General features: G+C 45.2%; 1 protein-coding gene across 2 annotated transcripts in view; it reads right to left on the bottom strand.

Annotated features, from left to right (window-relative positions):
- Positions 1-20714, bottom strand: part of TMEM104 (transmembrane protein 104) — a 64707-nt gene that overhangs the window by 14600 nt on the left and 29393 nt on the right. For both annotated transcript variants that reach the window (XM_084647117.1, XM_084647118.1), the window contains exon 9: positions 9836-9929. In XM_084647117.1, the coding sequence (XP_084503243.1) occupies positions 9836-9929 (94 nt within the window). The remainder of the gene's footprint in view (positions 1-9835; positions 9930-20714) is intronic.

The raw sequence follows: 20714 nt of genomic DNA, 5'->3' as shown, positions 1-20714 counted from the left end.
TAGAAACCGTGCATTTAGTGCATCTCATCCGTAACACCGATCACCCTGATGTTCTACCCAAGCTGTCAGCTTTCACTAATACCCTCTGCCACCCTGCCAGAGATTACTGCTGCCCTGACCCTGGCAAGATGCAGAGACTGTTTCACTAACAAAACCAATTTTTTTTTAAACAAATGAATCAAGTCTTTCAGCTGTCAAAAGCTCTAGGATAGGATTTTACTGCTGGAAAACACCAACTCTCTGCTTCTTCCTTCCCTGCTCATGGCAGTGTTTGCTACAAGATAATCAAGCAAACTTACAGTAACCTCCTCCAATTGCAACTCCTGCCATTAACTCTGTTGAACCATTCCTCTCTCTGATCCCATATCAGCTGACATGCTGTACACATGCTGCATGCCGGGGCACCTCAGGGAGAGGAAAAAAAACTGTTTTGTACCCTGTTGGTATCACTGCTCCTTCATCTGTACATATGGGAGAGGAAAACTGGTTAGGGATGTTTGTTCGCTTCTGCTGGAGATCACATGTAAAGTTATTTTCTGCCAACGCTCCTTGGATCTCCTATAGCAGTGTCCTTAAGCCATTAGACCTGGTAGCTAATCCCAACTCTGCTTCTGGTATCTAGACTCCTGGTATCTAGTCCCTGCTCTGCTACTGACATGCAACGTGACCTTGGATCATCCATGTCATTGCTCTGTGCCTCAGTTTACCATTCTGTAAAATGGGGAGAATACTTTCCTACCTCACAGAGTCATTGTGAGGTTCGATTAACATTTGCACAATTGGAGGTGCTAAGGCAGTGCAGAGTGTCTGAGGCCAGCGAATCTGTCTCGAAGCTCAACAGCTCTGGTTTACTTGGGCCCCCATCCAATGAAGTGTCACTTCATTTGCCAGTGATTTGCCATGTCTTGTCTGAATAATGCTCTATATTAATCATCCTTATAGACTCAGTGGAATGCACAGTTGCTCTCACTGTTGATGTACACTCCCTCCATCCCAAAATCTGCACAGGTGTCCTCATTCTGGATGTCTTCACAGAATGCCGAAGTGGGTAGTGATCTGTTCCAGTATTTTCAGCCCTCCACAGACCTTTCTGAACAGGTTCTGCACCCCGTCACAGGCAACCATTGCTTTATCACCTCCTGACTGGAGAGGACGTTCTTTTCAGGAACATTAACCCCTCTGGCAGGATCTTAGCAGTCCCATCCAGCACTGTGTGTCACTCTCAATTTGCATCTGAAGCTATCAGGTGCTTTCAGTCACGCCGGCACCATTTCATCCCATCCCAGCCTGCAGACAACACTGAAACAAGCTCCTCAGATACGTTTAAAAGCAGGCAGAGCGGAGAAGCATGGCCTTTTAACTAACTCTTCATAAATATATTCTCTTCTTAGTGAATTATTTATCCCAGAGGGCTCCTAAAGCGGCTTTCTCCTCTCCAAAAGAGACCAAAAAAAGCAGAAGGACTTGGTGAAAGAGTGACATCAGTGTCCTTAAGGCAATCAAAAATGCAATACAATGTCCTGATTTATAGTTCAACTCCCTCCTTCCCCCTCCCAATGGAGGGTGTAAAGAAGAGACTAAGGGCAGAGGTCTAACTGGTCCTTCCTTAAGCTGCCACAGTAAGCTCTGTTTTTAATCACCAGAAGAGCAGCTGCCTAGAGAACTGTACAGTGGCAAACTAATCTCCTTGCAGGAGATTGAAAATATAAAAACTTCAGTTATAATAACTTCAGTTATTGTCACTACACCAGCCATGGCTATAAGTCTTGTAGTCTCCCTTCCCCATCTGCTATAACTCGTGTTAAAAAAACAGCAAACTGGCCCAAGGATTTTAGGGTGGATGACCTCCAGCTTGACCAGTTTAAATTTGAATCTGGACAGCAGTGACCAAAAGTCACCACAACATCTGAATTCCATTCAATGGTCTACAGAACATGATATCGGATAATTCTCAGTGGACAAATGTCTGGTACAAAAGCCTCCATCACAATTGTTACACCCTTGGCGGTCAAAGTGTAGATGCCAAGGGATGGAATTGGTATGGAAAATGACCTACCCTCTCAGCACGAGGAACACTGGGGAGGTTATTCTTTGCTGCCTATGTTGCATCTGTTCTGTGGATACAGAAAGGACTTCAGTGTCCAGGGCTGTGAATCAGGCATCTTGAACCAACACTAAATTCAGATGGGAAAAAAGAAAAGAAAAAGGAAAAGAAAACCCACAACAGCCTCAAAGCAAGCAACTAAATTCCATGGTTCCCAAGGACTGGAAAGGGAATTTTTTAGGTGGCTGAGAGGTCAACTGGAAGCCAAAGTGACAGATGCCAGTTCTGAAAGGGAAAAGTTAAGCTATTTTACGATCAGTAGGGTCTATCTACAACACAGCTTCTTCTGACAGCTGTGCTATTTTCCAGTACGGTTTGACTAGCAGAATTCTCAGAAACCACCTCCCTAACCAAACTGGTCTACAGCCCTGCCAGCAGGGTTTCAACTATATTTTGGAGCGAATGACAATAGGAGACGTTCTTTCAGAGAAGCCTGGACCTTTGAGATTGGAGGGGATGGTGGTGGTGAGAAATTAAATCCTGGTCAAATGACCCATTGTGTTATTGTTTAATTACTTAAAGTTATGCAAACAGGTAAACAGATATGTAAAGCAGTATGAAACATTACTTTTTTGCAATCAAGTGGAAGAAGGCAGGCTATCTGCACCTTTCTATAGGCAGGGCAAATTTAGCAGAAGGCAAGTCTGCCCATGAGAAAATAACGTAAATACTGAAATTACAGATGGAAAGAACTTATGAGATCTTAGTGCATGCCCTCAAGTCAATGAAAGATTGTTCCCTACGGTAATGCCCTGGCATTTGGGATGGGAACAATGGCAAGCCCCGAGATAGCGTGTAGGGATTAGAATAGCATATCTGGAGTCAGGAATTTTGGATTCATTCTTGCTTCTAGCACTGATTCACTGTAGGATCTTAGACCTCAGTTTTCATATCTGTAATAAAGGGGCTAAACTTACTGAGGTGTCATTACTCAAGGTTCCTAAAGTGGTTTGAGGTCCTTTAACGAAGGTATTTCTAAAAACACCTGTCACCAGCCTATCTAAGAACAGGAAAAAATCAGAGAAGGATCTCGATCGCTGAGCCTGGAAGTGGAAACTGAGCATCAAAAGCTATAGCTGGGTATTAAGTGTCTGTGTGAGGTGGAGGCAGAGAAGGAGGCGGCAGCAGAGGCAAAGAGAAAGAGGAGAGATTTAATTAACGGTCTCAAGTTTATCCCCAGAATTTGGGCCAGGATTGTGACTGACCCACTTTAAGAAGTGCAGTAAGCAGGCCTGATGTGCTAATTGTCGGATCTCAATGCACCACAAAGCACGGTGGGGGGGAGAGAACACTGCAAGCCAGCAACAGCCAAAACTGTAGGAAGTTTATTCCTCTCCAAAATGGATCTTGATTAAAATGCAATATTTTCTAATAACTACAACTGAAGCATCTGGAGCAGAGCACGCAGCAAGTGTCCTGAGTGAAAGCTGTCTGAGAACAGTTGCCACTGATGATACAATAACCGAGGCAAGACTCATGCTGTCGCAATCTTTAAAGCCAGAGGTCTCTGCTCATAAAGCTGGGAGTTCCCGGCTGTAACAGGTTGCAATTAAATCGGTTTAGCTGCTGAATACACAATAGCTCAGTGTTTGCCCCTGAGCTCCAGCCTACCAAATGCTGTCCTTGTGTTATCTTTCCTAACCCATATTCTTCCCACGACACTGCGAGACGCAATCATCCAACAATGCAGAGCACCGCTGTGTCCTGGAGTGCCCCACGGTTCCAACTGGTGGAACACCTTGCACTCACCTGCATGGCTTCAGGCCCTGAGATTTTCGTTCTGCCTTTGCCAGATTCTGAGCTGTGCCCTGTGATACCCAGTCACCAGTACCCAGCAGAGGATGTGGGATATTGCTGAAGAAGGTGGGGATAAGGTGGAACCGTGGCACTGTGAACCTGGCCTCCTTGAGGGCTCCAGGGTAAATGATGGGCTGAGGCACTAAATAGATCACTTGTAAGTACAAGTGTGGGTGGGAATACCCTGCCACCAGCACCTAAGAGAATGCAGTAAGAAACAGGTCAGCTCTAGAAATAGAGTAAGAGAAATTCTACATGGTCATAATTCTGGGGGACCGAGTCAGGCTGCTGAGACCAACCTAAATCATTGCCTCCAGCCTTTGTCCTCTATCAACACAGGAGGAGGAACTGCGGACCGAATAAAAAGCAGAGTATTTCTTTGGGATATTTTGGGCATTTTAGATAAAAATCAAATCTCTCAAGGCTGTTTCCTTGACCAGGGAGTAAAAGCGATATTATTCCAAGAACTGGGTTAGCCAAACTGCATTAAAGGATCCACTCCAAGAGTGCTTTAACCAGGCTAGGGAACAATCTTCTTGTATCGTCTCTGACAATTTTACAACAGTTTTAGGTTACTTTGGGGGTGAATGCATATAGGAAAGGGGAAAGGATGCTACAGCACAGTTCCGTGTAAAGAATCCTTGGCCAAGCTGATGTGAGAATTGGTACTAGCATTCTATGAGCAACAAACACCTTTCAATGTTATAGCTAGCAAAGTTTTGACCTGTAGTTGTACTGTATAAAAGTAACAATATTTGAAGAGGGCTGTGGCCCAAATCTTAGAACACTGTTTCACCTTGCCAGCATAAATTATTCTACAACTGTCTTAGAAAATAAAAGTTTTAAGGTTAGCCCAATTCAAGACCTAGGCTAAAACATTGTAATCAGAACCTGGATTCTTCCTGCACTGCCGGATGTTGCTTAGGGCACAAATAAGGCTTCACTATCCCTGTCTATCTTAAGAGCATAAGAACGGCTATACTGGGTCAGACCAAAGGTCCATCTAGCCCAGTATTCCGTCTTCCGACGGTGATCAATGCCAGGTGCCCCAGAGTGAACGAACAGAACAGGTCATCATCAAGCGATCCATGCCCTGTTGCCCATTCCCAACTTCTGGTAAGGCTAGGGACACCATCCCTGTCCATCCTGGCTAATAGCCGTTTATGGACCTATCCTCCATGAACTTATCTAGCTCTTTTTTGAATCCTGTTATAGTCTTGGCCTTCAAACCTTGGGCCACTCTTTGCATGCCCCTCTGTTGCTAAGGCCAGTAAGTTCTTCCTCTAAGTAGTGTTCCATGGAGAGATTCGTTCAGTCAGCCCCTTTTGGATGTTCCTCCAGCTTTCCAATGGCATGGACAGGGAACAGAAATACATTTTTCTGTATATACTGGCAAAAAAGAGCCATGTTATACCACAACCGTATCAATAGCACAACTGAGCCCTATGTTAGGAAATTTTTTGGATAACCATCTTATAGCCTACTAGCTTCCTACTTGGTCTGTTAGAGACTGCATCTATGCGGAGCACATTCAGAAATTCTCCAAGGGCTGGTCTAGAGTCAGTGCAATTCACTGGCCTTAGCAATAATGAGAACATTAATATAAACTGGGCTATGGGATTTTTAACCACTGTTATTTAACCTGTTCAGAGCAGGACTAGACAACTGTTAAAAACATCTGAGCTTGGTTTACGCTATTGCTCCCACCATGGCAAGCACTGGTATTTGGCCAATTCTGGGAGAATTTCTGAAAATGACAAGGGGAAACAAGTGTTAATCATTTTATTGCTATTCATAAGCCCAATACAGTGATCTGAAACAACGCTTACAACTTTGTAACGAGCTGTGTTTAAGATGTGGCTCTCGAGAGGTGCTAACATGGTTTCAGGTCTCCATATAACCCGAGACTTTAGCCATTGCATGTTCTACTCCACCTGATGAAATGTACTTGTGCCCTCAGGGAAATGCTTCTCCATACTAGTCTGTTTTCAGAGCAGTTCTTTGGGCCCAACCAATAGATTCCTGTCTGTTTGGTATCACCAATGTTATTGCACTTGTACTTTAAAGCCTCAGATCATTTCAAGAATTCCCCATACCCCTTGGCCTTCTGGGTGCTTCAGTATATATCTGCCTCAGCTGCACACAAAACTTCCATAACATCAAAAAAATAAAGAATGCCACAGCTGGATGCAGCAGCCCAGCCAGAACAACCCAGGCATGGTTGTTCCTCTTAATTCTCTGACCTGGACCAATTTTTCTTTGTGATGCAGGTGGTAGCGTTCTCAAGGTAGCTTATTTTTTGGAGTCTTTACATCTCATGGAGAAAAATGACCACTGTAGGCTTTGTTACTCGAAGTATTGCTTCTGAAGAGCATATGGCTCTGCGAAGAGGTGAGTGACATTTGATCATCACTCAGATCAGAAGGGGAAAGAGAGGAAACAACTTTCAAAGGCAAGGATGACAGCATTACAAACAAAAGTAGAGATGACCTTCACATGCAGCTCTCTCTCTCTCCGCTGCCAAGAGTCATCCTTTCCGCTACTGTCATCTTAATCTTCAGTACACCCGGGGCAGTGCAGACTGATGTCAGCCCCTGCGGCTGGGAAATCCACAGGCTTTCACTGAATGGGGGAAAGGGTGCAGTGTACGTCCTGCAGCAGACACATTGGAGGCCAATATTAACCGCTAAGGACAGAGTGTACAGATGGGTCAGCTGTGCAGAGGACTGGCTCCCCACACAGCTGAGGCAAGTGCAAGTTCATGCACTTGTCCAAAGGGGCTGGCTTGGTCAGCCTATCTGAAAGGGGAGGTGAAGCACAGCTCGCACTTTCTGAAAGAGGAGAAGCAGATGTGTCCCCTTCACTTAGTAAAAGCCAATGCGGATCAACCAGCCTGGTAGAGTTGCAGAGTTTGGCTCTGGTGCTCAGGATGGGTTCCAGAAACAACTTCAACACCACTCCGCTAGAACAGGCCAGGAAATGCAGTCACAGATCCTGGAGAGAGGGAGTGGTGCCTGGCCTTAGTATATCAGAAGGATACAATCAGCACACCAGGAAGCCCAAACCAAGCACAGGGGCTTAATCCTTCCTCTAACTCTGTTTGCAGTTCCCCCTCTCCTACAAGCTCTGCAGTAGGAGCCTAACCTACCCCAAGTACATGGATTCAACCCCTCCCCAAGCTCTGCGGCAGAATCACCCCAAACCCAAGCCCTGCAGCAGGACTATTGCTCGTTCACCTGCACATCCACCAATGTGATATATGCCCTCATGTGCCAGCAATGCCCCTCTGCCATGTACATCGGTCAGACTGGACAGTCTCTACGTAAAAGAATAAATGGACACAAATCAGATGTCAAGAATTATAACATTCATAAACCAGTCGGAGAACACGTCAATCTCTCTGGTCACGCGATCACAGACATGAAGGTCGCTATCTTACAACAAAAAAACTTCAAATCCAGACTCCAGCGAGAAACTGCTGAATTGGAATTCATTTGCAAATTGGATACTATTAATTTAGGCTTAAATAGAGACTGGGAGTGGCTAAGTCATTATGCAAGGTAGCCTGTTTCCCCTTGTTTTTTCCTACCCCCCCCCCAGACGTTCTGGTTAAACTTGGTTTTAAACTTGGAGAGTGGTCAGTTTGGATGAGCTATTGCCAGCAGGAGAGCGAGTTTGTGTGTGTGTGTGTGTGTGAGTGTGTGTGTGTTTCGGGGGCGTGTGGAGTGAGAAAGCCTGGATTTGTGCTGGAAATGGCCCACCTTGATTACCATGCACACTGTAGGGAGAGTGGTCACTTTAGATGAGCTATTACCAGCAGGAGAGTGAGTTTGTGTGTGTATGGGGGTGGGGGTGGGGGTGAGAGAACCTGGATTTGTGCAGGAAATGGCCCACCTTGATTATCATACACATTGTGAAGAGAGTGGTCACTCTGGATGGGCTATTACCAGCAGGAGAGTGAGTTTGTGTGTGGGGGGGGGGGGGGCGGAGGGTGAGAAAACCTGGATTTGTGCTGGAAATGGCCCAACTTGATGATCACTTTAGATAAGCTATTACCAGCAGGACAGTGGGGTGGGAGGAGGTATTGTTTCATGGTCTCTGTGTGTATATAATGTCTTCTGCAGTTTCCACGGTATGCATCCGATGAAGTGAGCTGTAGCTCACGAAAGCTCATGCTCAAATAAATTGGTTAGTCTCTAAGGTGCTACAAGTACTCCTTTTCTTTATTTACTGTATAAACCCACTTTCCTTTTAAGAATCTTCTTTTCTAATAAATCTAGTATTCATTGATTCCTTTGCAATAAGTAACCACTGAGGTACCACCAGGGCCATTAAACATCATTATCTGGGACAGACATCCCCTAATGGCCTGACAGGAGAATCAATCAGGCTAAATCATGAATTTCCCCTACACCTTACCAAACACGTCTGTCAAGGAAAAAAAACCTTTGGGCCAAGGTTTAATGATCACCCTCCCTATTCTGGAGGCAGCTGGCTAGGGACAGACCAACGGCAGGCCAGCCAGGTGCCAGGTTGTCTCAGAGACGGGAGGCTTGACTGATGCAACCGCAGGAAGAGAGGAGACTGGGTGATCGGAAATGGGCCAGTGAGATGAGAAGGGATTATATTTTTTGCTACCTTTAATACCCCTTTAATGAGATAACCCCTCCTTCTGGGGAGCATGGGGCTTTCAAACCTTTCATGTGCTCAGGCAACAAAGGAGAGACACTGACATTTGAGATTTTCACACCATACGGGGTCAGTGTTCGTTATTTCAAACTGCTCAACATTTGAGGTTCTGCAGCTTAATCTCTCATCCACCGTGGGAGCTTCATTTCCCTAAGCAACACCACAGATAAACCTCAGCTCAGATATTCTCATCCAGCTCCCCTTGAGTACTGCTGGGGGTTTCAGATCAGGATTACAGGCCTTTGAACTTGGCTAACCAAAACTGGCCTTTACTGCGTACAGAGTGATACTGAACAGGTGAAAAAGTCCCAGAGGCTGAACTAGGGAAAGTTCTTTTTCCTTCCTGACATGGGCTGATGATAGCTATCAGTTATCGAATCTGGGTCTGGAGTAGACTGAGATAAACAATCAGAATTATAAGCCTGGGCAAAACAGTGTGCAAATATGCAAACTCTTCCTGAAATATATGCACATGGCCCAGATTCACTGCCATTAAGTCCTTGGATGACTGACAAGATTCAGGGTGGGTTCTCCATTAAATGCATCAGTGCTTCAAAGAGAAAACTAAAGTAGTCACCTCCTGCCACAATGAACTCTATCCTGATGGAATGGATTGATCCCACTTATTTCCAAGACCTGGATCCTGAAGAAATTGACCCAATGTTCAGGAGAGTCCATTGGGAGAACTGCCACACAATCCAATAGCCTTATCAAAGAGAAACATCTCTAAAATGCCCATCCTCCCCTGCCTTGACACTGGAAAATCCAAGTGTTGGTGTTTCAGTTGCGAGATGGCCAGACTGTCAACATGTATAGTACTCTGATCACAAGAAGCGGAATTTCCACACACCCCTCCAAAAAAAAAAAAAAAGCTTCACTTTTTAGTGAGATACCATAAAAGACACACAAGGGGCTTAGGGAAGAAGGCAGAGTGCCGACTGAAAACAGCTTGTGTTAGTTACGAAGTTTCTGAGGCAGCCTACGGTGCACCAATGGCAAGCCACTTGGGATTCAGCACCATTTTAGCAAGTGTTCACTTATAAAACTTGTGTCTAAAATGAAGGTGACCCTGGCTTGAAAAAAAAAATCAAAAATATCTACGGTTGACTCAGGTCTTTGAGAGGGCATGATGTGCAGGCCATGACAGAGTTAGTCCAACGTCTATATACAATACCTGTGATTCAGTTTCCATCAGTAGGGATAGAGGTGGAGGCTTTCTAAAACTGAAGAAGTTCATGGACTCACCTATCCATCGCATCAGGGATGTCATGATCTGCAGATATTTGGTCTTCTGGACATTAAAAAAGGTGAAAGGACCCAGTAGTAGAGTAAATGCTGCCTGGAAAGATAAAAACAAACAAACAAACAAACAGGAATCAGGCTAAAAATCAGAATTTTGCTAATAAGGCCAAAAAACAGTGAAATAAACTTCTTCTGGAAAGATCAGTTCAGAAACAACTTCTGTTTGGTACCAAGATTTCTTCACTAGTTTTAAAGCTGGATTGGCTGAGACACAAGGAAGGGAAAAACTAATTGCTTGATGTCAGATTATATGCCTCAGGCAGACCGAGCTCAGGATCCTCTTAGCTTCTTGATGTTTGCTATCACCTGTACAGTACGCAGTTACTGACAAATTTTAGTACAAGCTATCAGTGTAACTTTACAGAACATTAAATATTAAACCTCTTTGTCTGGGTATATTCTCAATTTAGGTCTTGGTATCTGTAGCTGTGACCAGTCTAGTTGAATTAACATTGATGGGCCTGCCTTGAGGTGTGCTAGCCTGAAAAACAGAGGAACCTGCCACGTGACAAGGGTGAACCAGCTCCAGCTAAACTAATCCTTGATGTGCTACATTTTCACTTTTACAATGAAGCATTAACAGAAAGTAACATGTGTAAACTACACCCATGAACTGAAAACTCTGAAGATAAAGAGCCTCCCAGTGCCTTTGCTGTTAAAAAACACTCCATGCAGAGTCCATGCAAAGCTACCATCAGCAAGTGCTCTTATTAGGCATCCTGCAATTTTAATCACAGCTACCAGACAGACCGCAGAGGGGTCACTAAAGGCTAACCTGGTGGACATTGCAGTACCAGGATCCACTGAATATCTGACAGCTTCCCATAGCACACTCCTAGTCACTTGGCAGAAAGCAGGACTAATTGAGAAGCCTTACATTTCCTTAGACATCACACATCCCCCTACAGCTCCTCCCCAGTGCAACAGAGAGACTAAACAAGTGACTGAGCCGTGACCTCTTATCCAATCTCAGGTTTCAGAGTAGTAGCCGTGTTAGTCTGTATTCGCAAAGAGAAAAGGAGGACTTGTGGCACCTTAGAGACTAACCAATTTATTTGAGCATAAGCTTTCGTGAGCTACAGAAAGCTCATGCTCAAATAAATTGGTTAGTCTCTAAGGTGCCACAAGGACTCCTTTTCTTTTTATCCAACCTCAGTGGCGGTGGCGGGGGGGGGGGGGGAGGAACAGGTGCCTCTTACCTAACAGACTAATTAGCCAAATCAGATAACAAGCACTTTAAGAACACACACAGAATGTCAAGGGCTTGAAAGAGTTCTGAGCACCCACTGAGCGAAGCTAATGTGGTATCCAGAGGGGTTGCTTCTACTGAGAAGGTTGGCCGAAGGAGGAAGGGAGTGATACAGGAAGAGAGCTTTGCCCACCCTTTGTTTTTGTGGGGGGGTGAGAGTGTGACAGTCAATCAAGGACTGACTCAGACTCTCATCAGTAACACGTGCAAGCAGTAGTCTACAGGACAAAGGCCCAGAAGACACCAGCACACATTGTGTCCATTTGCATGGCAACTAGTAAGATTTTTTTAAAATGAACAGAGCAATAACTACTTAACATTTACATAGCTCTTTTCATCCACACATCTCCAAGCACTTTACAAAGGAAGGTAGCACTCCACTTTACAGATGGGGAAAACTGAGTCACAAAGAGGCTATATGACTTACCCAAAGTCCCACAATGAACCCATGGAGGAGCTGGGACAGAACCCAAGTTATTTAAAGACCCGCACAACTCCAGGAAACTTTTCTAAACCCGTTCCAGAAAATATGTAATGCAACTCGAATGATTTCACAACACAAATATTGCCAGGTGGCCAAAATAAACCCAGGGTGGGGACTGGAAGTCAGGACTTTTGGGTTTTATTCCCAGCTCAGTCAATGATTTGCTGCAACACCTGGGCAAGCCACTTACCCTCTCTGCACCTTGGTCTCCCTGTTTGCAAAATAGGAATGCCGTCGGGTGTGTGGGTGAGGATTAAGGTTTAAGAAATGCTTCAAGATCCTTTGGATGAGATCACCCAGGAAGCACAAAAGATATTTCAAATATAATTGACAAGTCTTAGACAGCAAAAAGAAATATCAAGGACTTTTCAGTTCTAATACAATTGAATTAAAAGGGTTATAGAAATTAGATTTTTTTCCTCTGCGCTTTTCCTTCAATCTCCTTTTTGTGTTATGCTCCCTGAATTCCCTCCATCCCCACCCAACCCGCAGCCTCCTTTCTACTGACTGCCATTCAATCCCAAAGCAGAATGCAACCTCCAAGGGTCAGAAAGGTGGGGATATCATCATCATTAAGGATACAGAGACAGCCCAATGCACATGAGGAGAATGCAGGTGAAAGACCTGGACCAGCACCAATAAAGCAGAAGCCAAATCTACCACCACCGACATTACAGATCCATGCCCAACTAGCCTCTCTTAGAAACACACACTCAAACTGTTAACATAATCCCCCTTCAAAAGGGATGATTAGCTCATGCATTACTAATAGTTGAAACAAAGCGACAGACGAGGGATGGTGATAATTAAGGAACAGGTGTCTTGTGCAAATTAGAGCACACCAGAACCAACTGGCAGAACAGCACCTTAATCCAATGCACGGACAGACAAAGGGCCCTTAGGTAGCAAAGAGGCAGGGTTTGAAGTCTGTATCGGTCTCTGAGCACAACTGCAGCTTTAGTGCTTAAGTCGAGGATGCAGGGCCTCATTGGTGTGTCCATCTCTAGACACACTTGTAAACTGAACCTGGAGAGGAAGCAGGGAACTGAATTTTGTAACAGTTGTGGGTAAAAAGTCCTTTTGGGGTTTTCCCCTCTAACTTCTGTATGGTTATAAATTCTCCAGCTCCCAAGCAATCTTTATCTACTAAACCCATTGACAGGTTCCAGAGTAGCTGCCGTGTTAGTCTGTATCTGCAAAAATAAATAAATAAATTTGTTAGTCTCTAAGTTGCCACAAGTACGCCTTTTCTTTAAACCCATTGATCAACTTCAGAGAATAGCTTCAAACTCTCCCTCTCTCTCAAGGACTCTACTCCTCAATTTATTAGGAGTGAGATGAACACAAATCATCATGCCTGAAGGTATGGATTTCCCCCCACCCTTTTATAACAAACTATCTATTGTTCATCATAAAAGCTTGGTTTCAAGGAATGAGGTGCGAGATGAGTTCAAGAGCAGTCTAAATATTACATTACCTTCCCCATCCAACTCCCATCAATGAATCACACTGGGCTTCCAAGGATCAGTAAGAACAATGCAATGGCTTTGACGGAGATGAATCAGGTTGCGCAGATTTGAGAGCAGACCCGGTTTATAAATCAAACAGTGCTACATGCTGAATTCTCTTTAAATGAGAAGTAGACAGTAGTGGATGGAATTAAATAGCAAAAATCAACCCCCCAGAACCCCGCAAGTTCCGTGAGATTTGAAACAGGACAGGTAATGGCCACCAGTTCCAAACCAGAAGCTCTTCCATTTAGCTCGTAAAGGAGGATCAAGAGATCAGTTTTAGTCCAGTAACTGGGCCCATCCTGACTAGTTCAGAATTGGAGAGCTGAAGAGACAGACCAGTCTTTTCAAAGATGTTTCAGATACAAGGCCTTGCAGCAGATTGGAAAGGTGTGTGTAGGAGAGGAGGAGATAAATATGAATACATAAGCCAAGATTTTCAAAACTGGGTGTTCAAAAATAAACATGCCGCACTGCCCCATCCCACCCCACAAAATAAAGATTTAAGTACCTAATAAGTAGGCTGTGGTGTTTCTCTCGGGGACGGGAGAAGTCAGCCATATTTTCATTCCAAGGATTTTTCAAATCATTGTGTCTTCATCACAAGCTGCCAAGTTCACACTGATCCAGCTTCTCCTCCCCAAGTAGTTAATTAACTCCATAACTGCCGTTATCCCATTACCTTCTTCCTGAAGGAAAGGTGAGCCTAGACTGGCATCTAGGACACAAGCCACCTCAACTGCCAACAACATTTTCTAGGCTCAGCTCTCTCTCTAAAGTGAGCTGTTTTACAAACCTTGACTCATTACACGCAACAGTTAACAAAGCCTAAATCTGTCCAGAAAAACGGCATCAGTTACCCTCATGGAATTCAAACGGCACTACACGTTACACACCAAGGAAGAACTCTTGCATTTTCCAGTTCAACTCCCCTGCTTTCTATCTTAGAAATATCTAAGGCCTCTATCACCTTGGCTACTAAATTTTATCAAAATAACCTGAGGCAGAAGGAACAGACAAATCTTTAACTGAAGTGGATTATTGTACTCTGGTGGTTTACAACTACAGACAACGAATGGAGGCTCGTTCAGTTCAACACGAACAAGGAAGAAGAGACATCAGCCTTTCGGCTAAGATAAAGTGCTGTGTCTAAGAGCAACTACATCCCCTAAGGGTGTGGGAGAAGAGAATCCTTACCATGCACTTGCAAGGGATTGGCTCACTTATCGGAGGGGGTCATTCCCTAATCTCTCTCCTCCAACCCCGTCCAATACAAAAGAAAAATTAAAAAATATATCCGGGCCTGTTGAAGTCATGCAGAAAGTCAGGCACAAAAAAATGAAAGCCTCTTCTCCTTGCAAACTCCTGTTTGTGTTGCCAGCATGACCCAGTACATAACTAGATGGTAATGAGTTTGCGGCTTTTACTGAAGATTATGTTTCCAGTCAGAGAAAATTAGAAGTTTGCTAGCACAGAAGTGAAGACAACAGCTTGTCTCTCTGAATTATGCTCTACCCTGCAGGCCAGCGAACTCGATAGTTGGGCAGTTCTTGAAGTGTTAGGAGGCCTCCCCCCCCATGCCAGCTTTTATTTCTGGCTATAACACTGCCAAGGTTTGGGAGGTTACAAAAAACAAACAGGAATCCAGCTGTCAGTGGCTTCCCAGCCTCTCCCTCTGTCAGCTCTTAATACTTCAAAATGAAAGACAGGCCTGTTGACTTGGAGCCTTCTTGCTGCAGGGACCAAGATGGGATTTGCTGTTATTGCCAGAAACGCACACAGCGACTGAAAAAGAAATACAGTCTTTGTATTGAAATTTGCATGCCAGGTAAGAAGTAGACAAGCCACTTACGATAAGGTTAGGCTTACAAAGAAAGATCACAAGAAGGTACGGGTAAGTACTAATGTGGTTATGTAAACTGGATGGCTGTAGTGCCTTGGTCAACATCCACTTGTGACGATCAGCTGAGATGCTCCAAAAGAATGTTTCCAGGTATTAGACATATTGATCAAGAATCGAACCAGTGTAGAAGGTGCCTTACGCCAGAGTCAAAGGGTTATGCTGGCCAAACAGGCTCTTTATTGGATCTGGAGGGCGAGTACGTCATCATAGAATATCAGGGTTGGAAGGGACCCCAGAAGGTCATCTAGTCCAACCCCCTGCTCGAAGCAGGACCAATTCCCAGTTAAATCATCCCAGCCAGGGCTTTGTCAAGCCTGACCTTAAAAACCTCTAAGGAAGGAGATTCCACCACCTCCCTAGGTAACGCATTCCAGTGTTTCACCACCCTCCTAGTGAAAAAGTTTTTCCTAATATCCAATCTAAACCTCCCCCACTGCAACTTGAGACCATTACTCCTTGTTCTGTCATCTGCTACCATTGAGAACAGTCTAGAGCCATCCTCTTGGCTCAAGTCCTCAGTGCTCAGAATAAGCAGGCCGCACTTTATTGAATTCGGCTCTTCTCTCTCAGCTTTTTCTATAGCAATGGGTCTCAGGGACTAGAACTAGCACCACAGACTCTGCAGGTAAACGTCTGTTGTGCTGAGAGCGTGAATGCACACGCCTGCCACAGGACACTGATGAAAACAAGTTTCATTCACAACTGCCATCGGAACTTGCGTAGTTGCCTTCAAGATCTAATCTGCAGAAAAAGCATCCACAATGTTTAGCATTTATTGAGAATTAAACTACTGTATCTTTTTGATTCAGAGCCTGGAGGATCCCCAAATTCCGAGCAATGTTTGCTTAATCTGAGAACTAACCCCACAACCCCTGCCCTCTAAAACTTGAGCCAAAGCAACAGCCAATCCCAAATCAAATCTTTGCTCTGAAGCTCCTGGTTCTGACTAGTGGTAGAAGTGCAGACATCTCACATGCAAGGTTGTTCTCATGGTAATTTTCGCCCAGTGTCTCAGACATCGGTGACTGCACATCACAAGTTCCAAGCAGCCCTTTTCTTCCCACTGAAAGGGGTGAGGGGATACAAATAAACTCTCTAAACATGGAGAAATCTGACATTTACAAGCATAAGGACTTGAGATTTAGATCAGCTGGATCACTCTTTGGTAGACTGCGTTGCCTCGGCAGGCTAAACTGGACGCTTTACAGACGCTGCAAGGCTGTGGATACGGAACGTTCCCATAGCAGAGCAGAAGTTAACAAAGACAAGTCCAACTGTGACACCTCCGAGAGGAAACTGGTCCCTATTAAGATTAGTTGTTTAGAAAGAGAAGCAAAGAGTCTCCTTGAACAGAGCAGAAAAAGCAGTCACTTAATAGCTGGTGTCAGATGAGTAGTAATTCTGATGCCAGCTCTGCCTGGGCAAGATGTCCCTGAGCTCATCAAGCTACTCCTGCAGCCTAGGTGAATGCTGGAAGCGATGGAGACAAATGTACCACAGCTAAGAACGGCCTCTGACAGCCAGCTGGCCTAGCAGAAACACCTGATGAGCTCTGTGACATCTGGCCTGCTCAGGAACCAGGGCCCTGCTGCAAGACGTGAGGGCTGTGTAAGAGCCCCAGCTCTGGCTCCTGCCTGCATCAGGTTCTCTCCTACAGATGACATTTAGAGAACAGGGGAAGAGGAACTTGAGTTTTAACACTGATGACACAGGCAGAAATATGTGATTTCATCCTCTGATCTAGGGCGTGATCCAAAGACTACTGAAGTCGACAGGAGGAGTCTTTCCACTGATTTCAGGGGGCTTTGGATCAGGCCTTTGGCGAGCATAAGGACACTTCTGGAGCCAGTCAGAATGGTTTAAGGCACACTTCTGCCTGAAAGAACTTACCAGGTTTTAGGCTCCTCACAACATGATGTTTCTGTTCATTGTCGCTGAGGCTAGAACAGTCCAGAGTGTTTAGCCACTAAAAATGTTACCACTAGTGACTTAAACACACCCATTTGCAGCCTACGTAACTGCCAAAACAGTGCCACCACTCCACTGTGGCACCCACCACCCTAATCACCACCCCAGCAGCCTCAGCCGGTCACACCACAGGTTGCAACACTTATAAGGACCAAGCTGCTACAGATTTCAAGGAGAGGGGCTTTGTGGGGCTCACTTCCTTGCAGTGCCCCCTTTCAGACCTCCTTCCAAGCCTCCTCTGCTGTCCCCCCTCGTGACAGAGGACACACTCGTCCCTCCTGCGTGATTTCAGCTCTCCAGCTAAAGTGCCATCTGGCACTTTACTTAGGGCTGTGTTCCAAGTTTCATCCTTTACCATCTATGGTAAGATATAATATATGGAAAAGGAGACTGATTGTTCATACAAGATTCCCTCGAGACCCTTTACAAAAGCTTAAAGATGAAAGATGAAAAGACAGAGCCCCCCAGCGGCTGGCATGTGGACCATGGCTGCTGCTGTGCTGACAGGCAGGAAGTTATCAGGAGGCAGGTAATTATTGACTCTCATTTAAATTGGTTAAAATCATTACCCAGCAGCAGAAATGGGATTGCTCGAAGAGGCTGAGAGGGTTTTGAACCTCTTCTTCCCCCCTCTGAGCAGTAATGAAGTTCCATGGAACAATGCTGCCTCCGTTAGACACTGCATGAGGAATACTTATGGATAAAGTGTAACTGGCCTCATTTCTACCCCCTAGAGTAAAGGAGAGCTACTTTGTCACAGACTTCTGCTGCCAAAGTATTGCTGGTAATTAACATGCAACTCTCAGGATACACCAGGGGAGTTTTTACAGTCATAACTCATAGGGAACATATTGCCTGTACAAAGAGCAATCTTCACAGCTGGCATTCTCCTTCGATATACAGGATCTACACAACATGGCTGGGTCGGAGGTTGAATATTCATCTAGAGCCAGAGCTACAGCTGGCAAAAGCTGGGATAGCTGCACTGAAGTAAGGGGAGCTATGCCTACTACGCCAACTGTGGACATAGCCCCTAGTGACCTGAGGAATACATAGTGGTGGCATTACTGCCTCATGGCTGGTCAGTGGCCTACATTAAATGCATCTGTTTGTTTAAATCCAGTTCCAAGTGGACAAGTGTCCACCCCATGAAAAACACTATCACAAGTCTTGACCTCGTTGGAGGTCTCAGAGAGACTAAGGACTGAATGGACCAGAGAGACTGAACCTCCTCTGTGGCCCCTAGTTACAGCCCCTCTGCATCAAGGCCACAGCACATTGAAACGGCAGCGGAGTGAAGTTGGCATGGTGCTGTTCTGGCCGTACCTTTGATGTGGATAAAGAGAGGGCTGTCAGAATCCTGAGCTAGCACATTTCAGTGAGAGCCAAGTTCACTTACTCTCCCCTCAAGCCCTCAAAACACCCAACACCCCCTCGCAAAACCAATCACTCAATTCCCTCCCCCTCCTAAATTAAACAATCCAAACACGGCGAAGTGTTTTCAAAAAGTCCTCCTATGCAAAGATTGCAGTCCCTGGCACACACAGCCAGGATTGGAGCCAGCAGCAAGCTTGCATTCTCTGGTGTAAATATGCTTCCATAGTCATTTTTCATAAGAGAAAGATGGAGATTGGCAATCTCCCGAGGTGACTGCCATCTAATTCTTCATCGATGGAGTATTTATGGTACAGTCATCTGCAGTGTCTTGTAGTCACTTTAGCGCCACCTTGACCCCTGACCTCCCATACTCTGCATCGTCTAATTGCATCCGAATCGAGAGGGAGGGGAGCAAAGAAGCTGATCGCAGTAGGAGAGCGGAGTTTGAAAGTGGAACATCAGGGGCGTGATACATGGCAGCCCCGCAGAGCGAAGTTACAGAGGTGGGCCTGGCTGTGCCCTCCACAGACTGACCTCAAAATGGATCCGAAATAGAACAGGAACCTTCCTGACACTGAGCAGCCTTGAGGATTTTTTGCAACATTAGCGAGCAGGGCTATAAACAGATTAATGAGCTTCATCTAATAAAGTGTGAGCGCACAGTCATTACTACCCCCCCGACAGACACTGCCCTACATCTATGCAGATAGTGGAGTACTGGCAGCTAACACATCTTTCTATTTAATATAAACCCCCCTCAGGTTAGGTAGTGTTAAGGTGGGAGAAACAGATAGGCTGCGTGGCATATAGGCATGGAATACCCGCAAGCATGCCTCTCCATGAGCTGTTCAGTGCTAAGGGCTACCTGGGGAATTTACTCATTCTGAGCCTTCCTCTTCCCCTACCTTGTCTAGTGCACACTACACAGACTGGTGCAATAAACCCTCTGGATCACTTCAGGGATAATTTCTGCCCAGAAAGGTGACACCGATCACAGTTTGCCATAGGACAAATCTGGCCAGTCTTGGGTTATCTGTATTTATGGTAGTGCCTATAATTTTGTCATCAGTAGCTGCTGGTTTGGTCTAAAGATCACAGCTTTGGTCAAGATAACAACCAATATTTCACCAAACAAAAGCAACAGCTCACAGGATCATAGAACTGTAGGGCTGGAAGGGACCTTGAGAGTCATCTAGTCGAGCCACAGCACTGAGGCAAGTCACAACCATCTTCAGAGCACCTCCCTGACCAGTGCTCCCAAAGGGCTGGATAGATGTCCCTCCCTTGCTGGTTGGCTGGAGGTGGCTGAGGGAAGGACTCGTTATTAAAGCCCTTTGTTAGGAGAGCTCTGGAAAAAGTTCAGTGTCAGGATGAGTGACAGTGTAATCTAGGCTTCGTTTAAGAAGAAAAACCACTTCTCATTGTGAAGCGAACAGACAGCTCTTTGCAAAAAACATGTTTCAGTCCCCTGCACTATCGATTTCTCTGTAATAAGAGACAAGCTAATCCTTTAAAGCCAGTCACTTCAATCCACGTCCTTGCAGTTTCTTGGAGTTCTTCCACTGTGTACCAAAGGATCAGTCTCCTTCCCCGAGTCCTGGCATCAGGGTACATTCGCCTTCCATCTGATATTCCCCTTGTCCTAAGGGAAGGGAGGTTCAAAGGAAGCTAGCAAATCCAATACCAAAAACTGAACTTTAGAGCTAGGGATACTGACATGACAAGTCTACATCCCCCTTGTGAAACGCTGCACAGATCTCAGCCACTGTGTGAGCCAAATCAATTACAAACCAAGTCTCGCTCACAGAGGCTAGGCATTAACCAAAGTTTTTTTTTTTTTGGTTGGGAAACGTTGAGGGGAAAAAAGCCTTGTGACGCTGCCAGGTGATCTGTCAAAGACGCATGATGAGCAGGCAATAAACTGCAACAGACACAGAAATTAATGACAAGACCGAGGGAAGAATGGCCAAGAAACGAGGGGTAAATTCAACCTTAATTAGCTCCATGACAAAAAGCAGAGAACTGCTTTCATTTCCCAGACACCATTTATTTTGGTGGAACTCGGCTCCCAGGTTTTGCAGCAGCAGCTTCAGGGCAAACTGACCTCACTTTAAAAAGTTGATGAGATGGAGACAGGAATGAGACTCCGAAACCAGCCCCTTGGACTGGGTTTTTAGTCCAACAGTGCTGCATTATCGAGGCATCTGTGGCAAAAGTTAGTGCACTGATTAGTTACACTTAAAGCAGGACTTCAATCGTTCTGTTTCTCACATACCCGCATACGCTGCAGTACTCCAGAAGATGACGTTGCAGTGTTCTGGATCACTAAT

The sequence above is a fragment of the Lepidochelys olivacea genome (genome assembly GCF_965140295.1).
Source record: "Lepidochelys olivacea isolate rLepOli2 genome assembly, chromosome: 14".
Lineage (NCBI taxonomy): Eukaryota > Metazoa > Chordata > Testudines > Cheloniidae > Lepidochelys > Lepidochelys olivacea.
The sequence above is the reverse complement of the archived record's forward strand: the minus strand, read 5'-3'. Positions and strand labels throughout refer to the sequence as shown.